We start from the raw sequence: 18,514 nt of genomic DNA on the forward strand, positions 1-18,514 counted from the left end.
TAATTCCAGGAAGCATAAAGAGTTCTCATATAAAGGCTTCAAACTTCTCGACGACCACAACGGACATCAAAATTTCAAGAAGTAATCCTTCAAACTTCTAAATTGACTCCCAATCTAAAGCCATATACCTAGCAACCGATCAATATAAACAAGTGAAAAATTTATGTTACAAAGGTTAAAATTGACCTCCCTTGCAACTTTCTCACATAGAAGGATGTACTGCATCAAAATAAGAGAGGAAAAACAAAGAAGACATGGAATCCAAGAAAGGCGGTTAAAGGAAAGCCCCAGGATGCCTTGTACACATTTGACATAAAAAGCAACTTATCCAAATTTGAGTGATCAAAACTGGATAAAATTGCAATAGGGAAGGCTGACAAATGGGACAAGTACCAATGTGGAGAAGTAATGGCACACTAAGGGGTTGACAGTGGAAGAAAGATAAATATCATCCTTGAAATAGAAAGCTGAAAAATAAAATACCAACTTAGGCATACTAGAAATCTGAAGAAAACTATCTGAAGAATCAGCTAAAAGTTGAAAGTGGATGCTCTAAGAAAGGTAAACACAGTATGAAATGCTGTTAGGGAACATGTTAGGAACTCAACAGGGTGAAACATCAGATAATGCTGTTTTTTAAACAATGTGGTAGAACCACTTGATCTTTCAAGTACATTCATATTCAATTTTGGTCAAAAACTAAAAACATAAAATAGAAATGAACAAAATATCACCATCCTTGATAAATGAAAAGTAGCAGTATTAAATGCTACTGATTAAACTCAGACTTCTTCTTCTTGAAAGGTACAATACAAAACAGTCAATATTTTCCAATGGTTAATACCTTCTGATTCTCTTCCACTTCAGTTCTAAGTTCCGAACTCACAGCTGTTTTCGTTATTGCTCTAAGGAACAAAATCATTATCAGCACTCACAATAGACAAATATTCAGTTTCTATTTTTCTCATTATAAAACATATTGTTCAATAAATTACAAAAAATGAACAAAATTTTAAACCTATACAATTGACAAACATATTTCTCCTCTCATAGATGTCCAATTTTAAATCACTATATATCACCTGCCTAGCATGCACAAAGCCCTGGGTTCAATCTCCAGTACTGCAAAAAACAAATAATTAATAAATAAATAAATAAATAAAGCAAATAGCAGTACTTTAAAACAAGTGGAGTTGTTTCCAAGTTCTTACTTAAATGTGTACCATGTTCCTATATATGATTTCTACTGCTCACAGACTAAAAGATAATATTAAATAACTAAGGCAGCAGATTGTGCATCCTTTTTAAGCACTTATGGTGAAGGTGGAATTCTCCATCTTTATCTTCAAGTAGGATGCTAGACCAATAACACTTAAGTAAAAAACAAATTTATTTATAAAACGTCTCACATCAAAAGTCAAAACACTGCAGTGACTCAAGAAAGAAGCAGGCAACCATTTATTTCAATGCTTTCTAAAAATTTGGCTTGGGCTGGGGATGTGGCTCAAGCTGTAGCGCGCTCGCCTGGCATGCGTGCAGCCCGGGTTCTATTCTCAGCACCACATACAAACAAAGATGTTGTGTCTGCCGATAACTAAAAAATAAATATTAAAATTCTCTCTCTCTCTCTCTCCTCCCTCTCTTTTTAAAAAATAAAATAAAATAAAAATTTGGCTTTTAAAACAATTTTAAATAATCTTAAATAATAGAAAGCAATGTTAACAAAAAATCAAAATGTTATTCTTGGGCGGTAGCTCAGTGTTAGAGCACCTGGTTAGCATGCATAAGGCTCTGGGTTTGACCCTCAGCACAATCTAAAAAAAAAAAAAAACTTATTCTGTCACCATTAACAAGTCACTTCATCTCCCTGACTCAGTTTCTTCTTCAAGATTTGATGAGATGACACACGTACAACCCCTGAGAAAGCCATGGTCTGTGGCACACTCTAGATTAGTAACATCAGCATATGCTATACTCTGTGACTCACTCAATTCTAAAAGGCAGGTATTGCTATTCCCACTCTATCATTGAGATAGTGAAGAGAAATTGTTCATTTGCAAAGTCACTTCAACTAGTAAATAGCCAAGAATGTTGCCTACATCTGTCAACCACACCATGCATGATCTTGTCCTCTTCTCACAAAGAGGGTTCCACTCACAATAGTGATGATGAATAAAAATTTATATTTTCTAAGCATTTTCATATTTTACTTATGTCATTTAGCATGTAAATATGAAGATAATTGGTATATCACTAAGAAGAAGAAGAACATATCAAAGTCTTACTCGATGTTACCTGGCTTTGGTAGGAAAATTCTGACTAAGATCTTTCATCACCACTAAAGCCAACTCCACAGGAGCAGACAAGATTCGGGCAGCAGCCTGGAAACTGAGGTCTGCAACAATGCCAGATACAAGTTAGAAGGTATTAGCCTAACACAATGAGAAGCACATAAAAACTACCTTTTCTTCCCACTATTTTCTTGATAATAAAGAATGTCATAGAATGCAACCATTCCAAAAAGTGCCCATGGTGCAATTTTAGGTTTCCCACCTCATGGATCCCCAGACTGTTCACTGAGCCAATCCTGATCTTTCTGTAATAAAACACTAGGACACATACTAACACCTTTAGAAGAGGCTAAATTAAGCCCAAATTCTTTTCCTTCTTCTGAATTTACAATATAGCACACAATATAACATTAAGACATTTAGCAAATTACATTGGGGGGGGGGGGGGGTGGGACTTGGTAACTTGCTCTTCAGAACAGAAAAGTACACACGCACGTTCTACCCCTACATGCCTTCACATTATATAGTTATATATTTTAAGAAATGAATGGGGAATGAGAGTTGTAGTTCAATGATAGAGTCCTTGCGTAGCAAGTACCAGATTCAATCCTCTGTATCACCAAAAACAAAAAAGTATACATATAAGAACATAAAGACAAGATACATATTTTGTATACATATTTTGACATTCAAGCTTATACGTCTGGTCACTGAAAGATCTGGCATTCATTTATGTTGTACTTAAGGCCTAATGTTCTCTGTCTACAAAAAGACTTGCTTTCTTGTCAATTAATCATACCTGCTTGGTCTTTAAAATCTTAGAATTATGTGAATACATTCAAATTCAAATTCTGCATTTAATACAACAAAATTTATAAAATAAGGACAGAAACGATCTCTCTAAATTTTCATCACCTTGCAACTGCCAAACTTTCAAAGGTGCCATTTCATTGGTACTCTCTACAAGATGCTTTCTGAGTTCTTTCAACTGTTCCTTCAGGTCAGGGTGTAAGTCTCTGAAAGAAATATAAAATCAGTCCTTTGCTCTCAAAGTACACTTGTACTAGGACTCCAACTTCACAATTTCCCCCTCTAAACCCTAAAAAACCTTCTTGGATTCAGGAAAAAAAATTACAGTACAATTATTTTCCTCTAAAAATAAGATAGGAAATCAGTTAGTTCAAACACCATAAAATTTACACACTGAAATATAAGCACTATAATAGGGATTCCCAACTAAAGCAGAAGTTAGTGAAACTAGGAGTTTCTTTTTTGAAGAAAACAATGGGGCCTTCAACTTTACCTGTAGTTTTTTACTGGAACTGTTTTATTTTTAAGTAAAAGAAGTCTTATATTAGGATTTGGAAAAAAAGAAAACTTTACAAAGTAGTTCTCTGGAATACAAAAACAAGTATACCAACAATCAATTCTGGGTGGTGAGTTGTATGGGTATATATTACTCTATACTTTTCTAGATCTTTTTAATTTCTCAAAGAAAATTGGGTAAAAATTTCTTCCAGTCCCAAGATGAATTTCCTCCAGCCTATATATAGTGATAAGTTGTCTAATCAGTTATGAATTCTTATACTGAAATACAGTACAATCCGTTTAAAGCTACTGAAATAGTTATCAGAGACAGAGATGTAACATTTATGTCAGACAGACTTATGGCTGGGAGATTATGTTCTGTTAAGTGCTAAAAACTCAATTCCCCTAACCAAGAGGTACTCTAGCCTTCTCTAATCACCAAGATAAAAGCTCAACTCTTTTTTTTTAATTTTTTTATTTTGAGAGAGGGTCTTCCTTAAATCCCCAAGGTAGAACTTGAACTTGTAATCGATCCTCCTGACTCAGTTCTCCTGAAGAGCTGGAATTACATGAGTGAGTCCAGCTAGAAACTCAAAATTTCTTACATGCAAAATGAAGAAATTAAAATATTCTCTCAGATTCCTCACCTTCCAAACAACCCAAGGGATCCTCTTGACCCAGCCTCAGTAGTGTTAGGACTATCGGTATACACCACCATATCCAGTTGGGTTTTTTTTTGGTTTTTTTTTTAAAGATATTTATATTTTAGTTGTAATTGGACACATTACCTTTATTTTATTTATTTTCACGTGGTGCTGAGGATCCAACCCAGGGCCTCATATGTGCTAGGCGAGTGCTCTATTGCTGAGCCACAATCCCAGCCCCACCATATCCGGTTTTGATATACCTTTTTTTTTTTGGGGGGGGGGAGTTATTTTCTTCACTTTTTTCTGTAGTGTAATTTTTTTTTATTAGTTGCTCAAGACAATACAATGATCTTGACATATCATACATTTGATTCAAATAAGGTATGAATTCTCATTTTTCCACATGTACAGATTGCAGGATCACACTGGTTATACATCCATGTGTATACATACAGCAATCCTAGTGTCAGTTGTATTCTGCTGCCCTCCCTATCCCCCGCCTCCCCTTCCCTCCCCTCCCATCACCTCTCTCTACCCATTCTACTGTGACATTTATCTCTCTTTTTTTTTTTCTTCAAAAAAGAGAGAGATAATTGATTATGCCTTTTTAATCTTGAATCTATAGATGATGCCTACAGACTGATGGACTGTTCCCACCACACCCTTAGTTCATGTTGAAATCTTAACCCCTACTGTGACAGTATTAGCAGATGGGCCATTGGAAGGTGATTGAATCATGTGGGCAGAACTTTCATAAATGGGATTTATTCCCTTGAAAGAGGTTCTAAAAGATGGGCACTGTGGCACATGGGTGAAATCCCAATGACTTGGGAAACTAAAGGAGGATCCCAAGTTCAAGGCCTGCCTGGGCAACTTAGTGAGAGCCTGTCTTAAAATAAAAAGTTAAAAAAAGCAGGCGGGGGATGTAGTTGAGTAGTAGAATGCCCTTGGATTCAATTCCCAGAACCAAAATAAATAAATAGTAGGATAAAATAATGTCTAAGAAGACTTTTCTTTATAAAATACTATGATGTTTTCATAAAAATGGTTTGGAATTATGAAACTTTAAATAGTATCATTAAGAATATTTTCTAGGGGCTGGGGCTGTGGCTCAGCGGTAGAGCATTTGCCTAGCACATGAAAGGCCCTGGGTTTGATCCTCAGCACCACATAAAAAAATAATAATAATTAAGTAAATAAAATAAAGGTATTATGTCCTACTACAACTAAAAAAATAAACAAAAAAAATTTTTTTGTTTGTTTTAAAGAATATTTTCTAGGAGGCGCTGAAGCTGTAGCTCAGTGGTAGAGGGCTTGCCTCCCACACGTGAGGCACTGGGTTTGATCCTCAGCACCACATAAAAATAAAGATACTGTGTCTGTCTACAACTAAAAAAAAGAAGAATGTTTTCTAGGAGCTGGGGCTGTGGCTCAGTGGTAGAGCGTTTGCCTAGCACATTCGAGGCAGTGGGTTCAATACTCAGAACCACATAAAAAATAAACAACAGGGCTAGGGTTGTGGCTCAGCAGTAGAGTGCTTGCCTCGCACTGTGAGACCCTGGGTTCGATCCTCAACACCACATAAAAATAAATAAATAAAATAAAGGTATATTTTTTAAAAAGCTTACATTTATTTAAAAAATAAATAAACAATAAAATAAAGATATTGTGTCCATCTACAACTAAAAAAATGTTTTAAAAAATTGCTTACATTTCTTTAAAAAAAAAAGGGGGGGGGGATATTTTCTTGCTGGGCACATGCCTGTAAAACTCAGTGGCTTGGGAGGCTGAGGCAGTAGGATCACAAGTTCAAAGCCAGCCTCAACAAAAGTGAGGTGCTAAGCAAATAAAATACAAAATAGGGCTGGGGATGTGGCTCAGTGGTTGAGTGCCCCTGAGTTCAATCCCCATTACGAAAAAAAAAGAGAATATTTTCTAGCTGGAAATGGTGGTGCAAGCCTTATCCCAAATACTCTGGAGACAGAGACGGGAAGATACCAAGTTCCAGGCCAGCCTCAGCAATTTAGCAAGTTCCTAAGAACTCAGTGAGACTTTGTCTCAAAATAAAAATTTTTAAAAAAAAAGGGGGGGCTAAGGATGTGTCTCAATGATTAAGCACCCCTGGGTTCAATCCTCAGTACAAAAAAATAAAATAAATAAAAAATTTCTCTCCCCTTTCATAAAGCCTAGTCTAATAAAATGTATTTTAATTGAGCAAGTACAAAATCTATTATACATCTTTTACTTTTTTTCAGATTATGTTTAGGATAAGCAAATAGCTACAATTACTCCAAGTTAAACACCCATCCATGAGAAAAAATTAAATGAAACAATTTGGTTCACCCTATTAATCAATCAAAAACTGGTTTTTAACTTTATTCCATTAACTAAGAGGGAAAGAAAATTAACTAAAGCTACAGGCAGGTCATTTAAGAAAAAAGAGATTTAGTCAGGTGTGGTGGGACACACCTGTCATTCCAGCTACTCAGGAGGCTGAGGCAGGAAAATTTCCAGTTCAAGGCCAGCCTCAGGAACTTGCTGAGACATATCTCAAAATAAAACAAAGAAGTAGCTCAATAGTAGGGCACTTCTGGGTTCAATCCCCAGTAATGGAAAATAAATAAATAAATAAATAAATAGAACAAATTTCACAATAACTGAAAATTGCTCACTTTTAATTAGAAGCAAAGTGGGCATCTCTCCAGTTTAGACTACAAATATAAAGTGCTATTAGACCTGTACTTAGATAATCATGAAAGAGATGACACTAGGAATGCAGGAAACTCTGAAGATTTAAAGAGAATAAAGGACATTTTAGAAATAAATAGAATATACATACATACCTTAATTTTCCAAAGAGGAATCCCTGAACTTCATCAATAGGATCATTTTCACCAATTACTGTAGTGTTTACCTCAGTTCCTATAAAAACAGTAAATATATGTCTAATGGTTCAAATTAGAAATACAAATGGTATTAATTTGATAAAATTTGAGTAATGTAAAAATAAAAGTCAGAAACACCTGAAATAAAACCATTTAAAATGTAAACTACCCCAATTAACATTTTGCAATGTCTTTTAAAAATGTGTTTAACATTTCCTGTGATCAAAAAGAATATTTTTCCCATAAACTGTAAAAAAATTTCAGATGCTAAAATTTCAAAATTAACAGCTTTTAATATTATGAACAAAGGGTTCTTCAAAATCAAAATTCTGAAGAACCTGCAATTAGGCAACTTAATTCTAAATATAATTATTAATATAATTAAAAACCAAAATGAGTATGAGGCTATTTTCTACTTGCTTCACTACCCAAACTGGTAACTTTTATGTTTAAAAAGAAGAAAAAGACAGCATGTAAAACTTGTGGTTGAAATAATGACTTCAAAAATCCCACAAAATTAGAACAAGAAAAATTCAGAGTAAACCATTTAAGTTGAGAAAATAATAAAGAACATAAAACTGTTCATTAAAGTATATTTAAATTTTCACATTGTAATCACAAATTAACGGTTATTTGCAAATCATATAACATCAAAAAAAAAAAAACAGCTACTACTACTACTTATTAAACTTTCTGTGCAAAAAACTATGCTAAGTTCTTATTTATTCATCCAAAATACTTAAAGAAGAATATTATCATCACCTGCATTTATAGTGGGAGAAAATTAGGACCTAGAGAAGTTGTTTTAAGGTCAACCTCCAAAGAATTATTGGACAAAGAAAATAGCAGTAATGACTCCTAAATCTGTTCTTTTTCATATGGAAACAAATTCCCTTTTAGTTCATATTTAAAGAAAACACATTGGTCTTAATTTTACAAATTCACCTTTCACCTGAGTATCATCCTTGGCCTTGTACTCAGTGCTCTTAATGGCCAATTCCACACCATAACCAGAGAGATGAACGGGCTCCCTTCTGGGATTCTGCAGATAAAGCAAGTATTCCATCATTACCACCTAGTTTGTTATAAGCCAGGTGCAGTGGCACACGCCTGTAATTCTAGCAACTCGGGAAGCTAAAGCAGGAAGATAGTAAATTGGAGAGCAGCCTCAGCAACTTAGCAAGACCCTTCTCAAATAAAAATTTAAAAGGCTGGTGATATAGCACAGTGGTAGAGTGGCAGAGTTCAACCCCCAGTACAGCCCCCCCCCCCAAAAAAAAAGTTTGTTATGGGTCACAGCACACTTGACTGTACATCATTAACGTTGCATCTATTAGATATCACTTAAGATCATGTACTCAAAATATCTTTAGCTTATTTTTTTAAGGATATTAACTGTTGTTTGCTACATACCAACAGTAACAAAAGCACTTATCTACCATTAAAATATTCATTCTATTTTTGGGGGAAAAAAAATCAATTACAACTTTATGTTTCTCTCTCTAGAAAATCCTAGCCTCCTTTACATATTGCATCTCCAGGACTGTGAGAATTAAAATTCCAATGTAGAAGCAAAAATCAGATGAATGGACAGTTGAAAGGGCAAAGATTCTAAACCATGTGAGAAAATGGAGAATGAGAACAAGTAGCTCTAGAACCTACATACAGAGCAGGGTTGAAAACTGGTGAGGTCTCAAACCCAGAGGGGCTTTGTTAGTACTATATGTGTATATGTATGTTTTTTACTGAATTTTTTTTTCTTTTTGGTAATGGGACTGAATTCAAGGGCACGCAACCACTGAGCCAGATCCTTAGCCCTATTTTGTATTTTATCTAGAGACAGCATCTCACTGAGTTTAGTTTAGTGCCTTGCTTTTTGCTGAGGCTGGCTTTGAACTGGAGATCCTCCTGCCTCAGCCTCCTGAGCCACTGGGATTACAGGCATGCACCACCACACCCGGCCTTTTTTTTTTTTTTTTTTTTTTTACTAAATTTAAATGCTTCTGGCAGGGCATGAGCTAACAAAATGCCACAGGCTCACCACCATCCTAATAAATGATGGTCCTTTTAGACTTGTTTTGTTTTGTACTAAGGTTTGAACATAGGACATTGCACAGGGCTATGTAAGCCCTGAGTTACATCCCTAGCTCTTTTTATTTCATTTTGAAACAAGGTCTTACTAAGTTACACAAACTAGCCTCAAACTTGAAATCCTCCTGCCCAACCTCCACATAAGCTAGGATTATAGGCTTGCAGAACCATGCCTGGCCCCTTCAGACGTTTAAACTTCAAAACCAACAAGGGTCTAACAAGAAGAAAGAGGGAGAAAAGTTGTTAAAAACTCAACTTTGATAAATTTGTTTCTGCTCATTTAAATTTTCATTTAAAATTTTATTTTACTTGTACAGATTTAGCACCCAATGTTCACCAAACTCATCATTACACACAAACCTTGAAGGCTAACAATCTTAACATAAAAATATTTTAAATGCTAAATGTTACAAAAAGCTTAATTTTAAATCAATTCTGCCTGATTTCACCTCTTTAGAAATCTTCCTTTTCCTACAAATGAAAAGGTGCCAAAAAGGAAAATAAAAAAGGTATGTAAAGGAACTGAATTCAAGAATCAATTTCATCGTATGACAGCCATATTAAATTTAACAAAGATCATTTACATGATTAATTCTGAAATAAAATGCACACTTTATTAAGCCACTTTTTTAGTAAAATTGTTTTATATTTCTTCAAAAAGTTAAGCCAGGCAATGTCTATGCACAAATAATAGATCTGATAAAAACTATTTGATTTTTCAAAAAGAAGTTCAAATAACTAAATTATTTTTAAAATATTTTTTTAGTTGCAGATGAACACAAAACCTTTATTTTGTTTATTTATTTTTATGTGCTGCTGAGGATTGAACCCAGTGCCTCACATGTTGCAAGCACTCTACCAGTGAGCCATAACCCCAGCTCCTAAGTTATTTCATAAAAAAGGAAATTATGAGCTTATGTTCTAAGGTCATGGAAGGCAAATTAATATACAAAAGTTAAAAAATAATTCAATACTTACAGATAAATAATGTCTGAATACATAATTGATTTTGCCTAAATTACTTTTTGATATAAGTTGGTGGTGGAAATTAGAAAAGTTCTCATAGCCAATTTCAGAGTAGAAAATCACCACTGGGCTTTCAGGATTGGATGAGGGATATCTGTGATCTCCTTTGAACAACAAAGGTTTGGGTCTGGAAATAAATATTGAAAGCTCAAAATTATCAAGTTAAAAAAGATTTTAAACATTAAAAAAGGTACAAAATGTAAAGTATAGCTAAATGACTTAAGTAAAGATTATAAGAATCTTTATATAAATGGTATCACAGTCTTAGTCTTCACTTGGTAAGAATATTGTCAGGTGCAAGCCTGACTTGTTCATGATTACAAAAAATAAAAATACATTATATAAATACTAACTATAAATACAAACACAGATTAATAATTGTACCAATTACTAGAGAAGGGGTAAAGGCAAGAAAAATAATACATATCCAAATCTCTCAATACTAACTCTGCAGGATATTTTTTACCATATAAAAATGATCATTCTTTTATCTGAAAACCTAAGTACAAATACTGCAAAAAGCTTCAAAGTTGATGCCAATTATAGCAAGTCTCTCCTGTACCACTGCAACTATTATAGTCTTTCCACTAATGGATCTAACATTTCTGTTTTCCTCACAAGTTTTAAAATTTCTAAAAAAAAAAAAAAAATCTCTAAGGGTGATCATGATACTAATAGATCTTAATGTATTACCTTCTAATCCCTACTATGATGCATTCAACAGAATGAAAAGACATATGAATGAAGTTGTTCACTGTAGCCTTTTTAGAAGAGCAGAAAGAAATAAAAACAAAAAATGGAAAAACCATCAGTAAGAAATTTTTACAAAAGTTTTATGCCTGTGTTTAAAACACTGAGGTACACCTAAATGTACCAAATGGAAAGATGCCTCTTACAAAAATAAACATATCTACTTGTATAAATTTAAAACCATGAAATAATGGATAAATGCCAAATTATGAAAAGTACTTATAGCCTCTCAGAAGAGGAGACACCATTGCTCTCTTTATAAAGGTCTGCATTATGGTTATAACAAATTAAAGTTTTTTAAAAGAATTTTAAGTTATTAATTTTGTTTGCTCAAGAAAGCACCATTTTACTATGCAGCCATTCTTGAATGTTCTTGACTTGACCCTGAGCTACCTAAAACATACACTGTATACAGTGGTTGTCACCTCAATAAGAGCACTAGTGTCATTTGGTGGGCAGACACAGCTGGGCATACAATGTCCATAAGGAGATTCACACCACCAAAAATGCCATTAGCATTTCTATTAGAGCAGACCACCACTATGTTATATTTACAGCAGCATTAGAGGAGGTACTCAGGGTTTGCTGCTACAGTCAGACAGCAAAGTAGGTACTTATTATTGCTGTTTACTACAGAAACCTAAACCTCTTTAGGCAAAGAAGCCTAATTTGGTGGGGTAGAGGTTGGTTTTGCTTTTTTTTTTTTTTTACAGTACCAGGGATCAAACCTATAGCCTTGTACATAATAAACAAGAGCTCTACCACTGAGCTGTGCTATACCTCCAGACCAATTTCATTTTAAAATCAGTTTGCAATTATCTTTTACTTTGTCTTAAGCTAATAATATCATGAGAGATCATTATCATTAATATTATTACTTTAGGCACTAGATTTTATACACACAGTATTCCTGCTAAGCTAATGACAAAGCCTAGTTAATATAGCTCAGACAGTAGTACTAAATTAACAGGAATATTTATACTGTTATTATCTCCATTTTGAAGTGAGAATAGGAAAGGTAGCACTTTGCTTCATTTTGCAAAATTATTTTAAGTGATGGAAACAAGATTCACATCCAGTCACTCTGGGTTCAGAATCCATACTATAAACTATTATACCTATAGACTATAAAATAGATAAGAAAAATCAGAAGGAAGACTTAGTACAGGGGAAAAAAAAAATACATGACACTTAAATTAAAAAACACAAAATCTACCTCTCAGATGCTGTAAGTAGAAGAGTCTCCAAAGTATGAAAATCACAGGTCTTCTTTCCATGCACTGAAAAAAATGAATCACATCCTTCTGGTGGAGGTTCATTAGCTGCTATCTGTTGTAGAAGACAATATAGATAATTTTTTTAGAGCTTCTTACCAAAGTCAAGTTAAAAACATGTATGTTCTAAATATGTGATTAAATTATAAAAAGATATCACCAATAAAGGCAAAACTAACATCTACTCAACACCCACGCTGGGCCAGGCAAGTAAGAGCTTTCTAGGCCAGTGCTCTTCGTCTATCACTCAGTTCCTCCCACATCAGGAGGTAGGTGCCAGTAGTTCTCCAAAATAAATGTTAAAATTACATCTTGGAAGACATTGAAAGATATCTATGGAATGAATATAAAATATAGCATGTAAAAAATGAAGCTCAAAATGTCAATTTTAAGTGCCAAGGTATAACTATGCTGTTCTAATTAAAGATAATATGTAAATTAACATTAAGCCCCTCATTGAATAGGAAGAATTACAGACTCTAAAAATCAATTGAGTAAAAAAAAAAAAAAGCCATGCAGATGGAAAGGAAAATTATATGCACCGCACAAAGACATTCAAGAACAAGGCTGAATGAGACATGAGTTTTTGTGTGGAGTGAGTGAAACACATTTAACACCAAAGGAATAAAAGAGACAATGAACTGCAACTTTAAGGAGAAGAACTCTGAAGAGGAGTATGACAGATAGGAAAAGGAAAAGATATAATGACAAGCCCTGGTGTGTGCACTCATATCATCTATGTAACATACTAATGTTAAGATGTCCTTTTCTATATATGTAATACAAGTAATTGAGAAAGACCGGGAGAAATGGAAAGTCTGTTATAATAAACTGAAAATATTAACATTTTCATTACGTTCTTCTATTTTTTATTAATTATTTTAAAAAAAGTACAAACCAAAAAAAGAAGAATATAACAAATCCTCACATTCCCATCACCCAAATTCAGTAAATATCAACTGGTTGTCAATCTTATTTCATACACCTTTCCACCATACTCCACTGAATCACTTTGACACAATTCCCAAATAACTTAATTATAATGTTTTATTTATAAAGTCTCTTATTTATATTAATAAGAGAGATATTTTTTAAAAATATACCACTATCACACTTTTTCTTAAAATCTTCTGCAAAGATGACAAATGGCTTCATAGTTGTTCAATCTTCCTAATTTATTCCATAAAAACAGAGTAACCAAACAGCAAAGCTCCATGAGAAGACATTTCTATGACACAAAATACAATAAGACCTGCAAACATGCAGAGGTCATGTAGTGAGAAGTAACAGAGGATGTAAAGATCCTTGGAACAAGAAAACTCCAAAACAGACAATAGTTTCTCAATGGAAAGGAAGGTGGCCCAATGATTTCTGTCCAACTAAGCAGCAGGTGAGCATGAAGCATTGGTAGTAAAGTTGAAAAGGGCTGGGGAGATAGAGCCACTCTGTATAATCTCTCAAAACTCATGAGCCAAGACTCTCTTTCAGGACAGAGCTCCACTGAAAGGAGAAACCACTGAAAACTTGAGGAGGCCAGATATACAGAAACCATGGAAGAGAAGGTCCAAATAAAGATGCAGGAAGGGGGGCTGGGATTGTGGCTCAGCAGTAGAGTGCTCGCCTAGCATGGGCAGGACCAGGGTTCCATCTCAGCACCACATAAAAATAAAGGCATGTGTTGTGTCCATCTACAACTAAAAAAATAAATATATATATTTAAAAAAAGAAAATACTAAGGTCATAAAAAAAAAAAGATGCAGGAAGGGAACAATAATGAAATCTCAAAAACAAGCCATTGTATTTTCTTAACACTATATAAAATCAACAGCAGGGGGAGCAATGTTAATTTCTAATAGCTAAGAAAAACTAATCTCACAACAAAATGAGCAGAAAAGTCTCTATATCAAATCCCATACAAAACTATTGTAAAGGGCATAAAAAGGAACAGAATAACATTTATAGACGAGCATTATACAACAGAAATTACAGGGATAGAAATCATCCACATCTGCCCAGAACAGTGGCACAAACTTATAATCCTAGAGACTTGGGAGGCTGAGGCACCAAGATCCTAAATTTAAGCCTCTGCAATTTAATGAGACCCTGTCTCAAATTTTAAAAAAAGGGCTGTGGATGAAGCTCAGTGGTAAAGCATCCCTGGGTTAACTCCTATTACCACAAAAAAGAAGAGAGAGAGATTATCTATATCTGTACTGTCCAAAGTGGTAGCTACTTGCCTTATGCGGCTTCTGAGCACTTGAAATGTGGCAAGTTCAAGTAAAGAGGTAAATTTTTTTTATTTAACTTTAATTGATTTATATTTAAAAGGCCACACATTGTCAGGACCTACCATATTGGACAATATAGCTAGAGGCATGTCAGAAATATACAGCCAGAAGATAGATTAAAGATGTAATCTATTACAAACAAGTTAAAATGTATTAAGATGATAATACAAGGGATTGTGGCTCAGTGGTAGAATGCTTGCCTGGTACGTGTGAGGCCCTGGGTTTGATCCTTAGCACCATATAAAAATAGACAAATAAAATAAAGGCATTGTGTCAATCTACAACAAAATAATAAAAAAAAGAATACAAGACATAAAAAATAACTTTAAGTCAGAATTAGAAAAACTCACAAATGAGGTGATAAAACTCAAGAAAGAATTTTAGAGATTTTAAAAAATCATTTTAGAAATAAAAACTAAGCTATAAAGAATATGAAAATAAACACAACAAGTAATGATTTAAATTAAAGTAGCTCAGCCAAGCACAGAGGCACATGCCTGTAATCTCAGCAACTTCCAAGGCTAAAGCAGGAGGATCACAAATTCAAGACCAGCCTGGGCTGCTTACTTAGCAAGACCCTGTCTCGAAAATAAAAAGGGCTAGGGATGTAGCTCAGTGGTTGAGTGCCCCTGGGTTCAATCCCCAGTACTGAAAAAGAAGAAGAAGAAAAGAAATTAAGAGTAGCTCAAGGTTACAGCACTTGGCTACCATGTGTGAAGCCCTATGTCTGATCCCCTAGATTCAATTCCCAACACCACAAAACAAAACCAAAAAAGAAGTTAGAGGGGCTGGGGAAGTGGCTCAAGCAGTAGCGCGCTCGCCTGGCATGCATGCGGCCCGGGTTTGATCCTCAGCACCACATACAAACAAAGATGTTGTGTCAGCTAAATACTAAAAAATAAATATTGAAATTCTCTCTCTCCCTCTCTCTTTAAAAAGAAAAAAGAAAGAAAAAAAAAGAAGTTAGAGATAATGGCTGGGAGTATAGCTCAGTGCATGCTTAGCATGCATTTTAGGCCCTGGGTTGATTCCCAGCACAAGACAGAGAAATAAAGAAGCAAAAGCAATTTTCTTAAATTTAAAAAAGAAAGAAAGCTGGGCACACACAGTAATCACAGAGGCTCAAGAGGCTAAGGAAGGAAGATGACAAGTTCAAAGACTCAGCAATTTAGTGAGAATCCAAGCAACTTAGCAAGACCCTGTCTCAAAATAAATGTAAAAAAAAAGGGCTAGGGTCAGTGGTTAAGCACCCCTAAGTTCAATCGCTGGTACAAAAAAAAAAAAGAAAGAAGACATTCAAAAGAATAGGATGAACAATGAAGATCAGCAAAGAAAAATCAACATATATAATATGAATCACCGGAGAAAATATATAAACAAAAAAAAGGGGAAAGAACAAATTATAATGTAAAAAAAAATTCTGAAATAAACTATTTGAAATTCTGTACATATTGTATACCAATGTTTATAATATATAAAACAAAATATATAATATATAAACAAAAAAAAGGGGAAAGAACAAATTATAATGTAAAAAAAAATTCTGAAATAAAGAAACTATTTGAAATTCTACACATATTGTATACCAAATAATACTGAACCATAAAAATCACCACTAAGTTATATTCTAGTAAATTATAACTTAAAAGAAAAAAATCCTCTGGACTTATAGACAAAAAGAGGATTGAGAATATAGCTCAGAGGTAAAGAAGCTGACTCATATGAATAAGGCCCTGGCTTTGATTTCAGCACTATTATGGACAAAAGATAGCACAAAAAAACTTTCAAGGGAAAGAAACTGAGATTATTATCACATTATATGTGGAAGACTATGATGAAAGATAAATGAATGGTTAAGATATCCAAGAAATGAAAATATGAACCAAAGTTTTATATCTAGACTTCAAGAGCAAAGGACACATAGAAACAATTACCTTAACATACAAAAACTGAGTAAATATTGTTCCCATGAGCCATTCTTGAGGAATCTGCCAATAGCAACATCAAAAAAGCTAAATAATTAGAGAGTAATAAAGATATAAGTAATTATATAACTAAGATGAAATGAGTTAGCCTAAAGTAAGACAATGTAATATGAAACTTCTATGCTCTATCTAGGGAGAATATTTTCATTAAAAAAAAAAGTATCAAAACAAAAAAGAAAAGGACTGGGGATGTAGCTCTGTGGCAGGGCAACCCCTGGGTTCAATCTTCAGTATCACACACACACACACAAAAAAAAAAAAAAAAAAAAAAAACAGTAGAATAGTGGAACATACACACTTCCTGATTTCCAAACTTACTACAAAGGGACAGCAATCAATGTGGTACTGGAAATAAAGATAGAAAAAAAGACTAGAAGAGAGAACCCAGAAATAAATGTTTGCATATATGGTCAACTGATTTATATATCAAATTATGATATGAACTACTATCCAGAATATATAAAGATTCCTACAACTCAACAAAAATCAAACAATCTGATTCAAAAATGGGCAAAGGAGTTAAAAAGACATTTATTTCCCCAGAGAAGATATGCAGAATGACACTAAATAGATAAAAAGATGTTCCACATCATTAGTCTTAAAGAAACACAAATCAAAACCACAAGAACAAACCACTACAAACTCATTAGAATGGCCAATTTAAAAATCAGGAAATACCAAGTGTTGAGGAAGATGTGGAGATTAGAACCCTCATGCATTATTAATGGCAATGTAAAATGATGTGGCCAACAGTGAAATAACATCTATTTTTGTGAGGTGAAAAAAGTTCTGAAGATGCATTAATGCACCTAGTATCAATAAATTGTACACTTAAAATTAAGAGCAGCAAAAATCATAAATGTTATATGTATTTTACCAAAATAAAGGAAAAAATAAACAAAAACCTAAATGGTTAAACTAGAAGGATGATATTGAATTCTGGTAAATAAAGGCAAAGAATCAAGTAGGTGTTCTGCCTTTCCTATGTTGAACAATACCACCGAACAATACCAGATTACGATATAAATCACATTCCAGAAACAAATGAATATGAAATGACAGGATGAATCACCACTTTACAACCCCCAAAGAATTAATAGATTTAGCACAGAGCAATAATGATTGCTAAATCAGAAAAAAAGAAACTAATTATTAGGTGTCTCTAAGAACAGAACATTACCTGCAGACTGAACAAAGACCCAATTCTGATCAAGCTTCTGGACTCAACTGCCAATTTGTAGGAAACAGACAACAGAGGAAAAAATTGAACTGTGTCAGAAGTATGTGATCAACAAAATATAGTCCATGAAAAAAAAAATCTACAGTGCAAACACTCCAAGTCATACAATGGAAAAAGGATGGAAGAAAACCTATAAATTAAGAAAAACCCTTCCAAAGATATCAAATTTTCTAACACTAGGTAAAACTAACTAAATTGAGTCAATGTGCATGCTTACACAATAAAATGATAGAGAACCGTAGGAGAAGATTCCAACAGAACATGACAATGTGGTTCCTTTCAGAAGACAAAAGGTGGGCTGTGATGGGGTCAGAGCACATGGAGTGCTTATAGGGTGCCTGGTTAGGTCCTATTTCTCTGACTAGGTGAAAATCACAAGAATGCTCACTTTAAAATAATTCATTTGGGGCTGGGATTGTGGCTCAATGGCAGAATGCTTGCCTCGTATGTGAGAGGCACTGGGTTCAATCCTCAGCACTGCATAAAACATTAAATAAATGAATGAATGAATGAATGAATGAAAGAAAAGAAAAAGAGGTAAAAGAGGTTTTAAAAAAATAATTCTTTATACTATATATGCATTGTGAGTGGTTCTCTATACCTATTTTATTTAATATTACAAAATGGTTTTTAAATGAACTTTTCTTTCATATCAAATGTCCACTTAATGTACACATATTTGTCTCTTCTGCTCCCCTCTTTGTCAAGATTCAAACAAGATTCCTGCAC

At 33.9% G+C, this 18,514-nt stretch overlaps 1 protein-coding gene across 7 annotated transcripts in view; it reads right to left on the bottom strand.

Moving 5' to 3' along the window:
• Positions 1-18,514, bottom strand: part of Uggt1 (UDP-glucose glycoprotein glucosyltransferase 1) — a 107,652-nt gene that overhangs the window by 75,971 nt on the left and 13,167 nt on the right. For 6 of the 7 annotated variants that reach the window (XM_046463717.2, XM_046463721.2, XM_046463720.2 and 3 more), the window contains 7 exons: positions 12,215-12,327; positions 10,201-10,375; positions 8,077-8,173; positions 7,090-7,168; positions 3,207-3,307; positions 2,296-2,395; positions 845-905 (listed from right to left, as the gene is read on the bottom strand). In XM_046463717.2, coding sequence (XP_046319673.1) covers positions 845-905; positions 2,296-2,395; positions 3,207-3,307; positions 7,090-7,168; positions 8,077-8,173; positions 10,201-10,375; positions 12,215-12,327 — 726 coding nt within the window. Of the gene's footprint in view, positions 1-844; positions 906-2,295; positions 2,396-3,206; positions 3,308-7,089; positions 7,169-8,076; positions 8,174-10,200; positions 10,376-12,214; positions 12,328-18,514 lie in introns of those variants that run through there. The other variant, XM_046463722.2, reaches the window with a different exon arrangement.

The sequence above is a fragment of the Marmota monax genome, unplaced genomic scaffold (assembly GCF_021218885.2).
Source record: "Marmota monax isolate L192 unplaced genomic scaffold, Marmota_monax_Labrador192_F-V1.1 WCK01_AAM20220418_F8-fsc00034, whole genome shotgun sequence".
In the NCBI taxonomy this organism is placed as follows: domain Eukaryota; kingdom Metazoa; phylum Chordata; class Mammalia; order Rodentia; family Sciuridae; genus Marmota; species Marmota monax.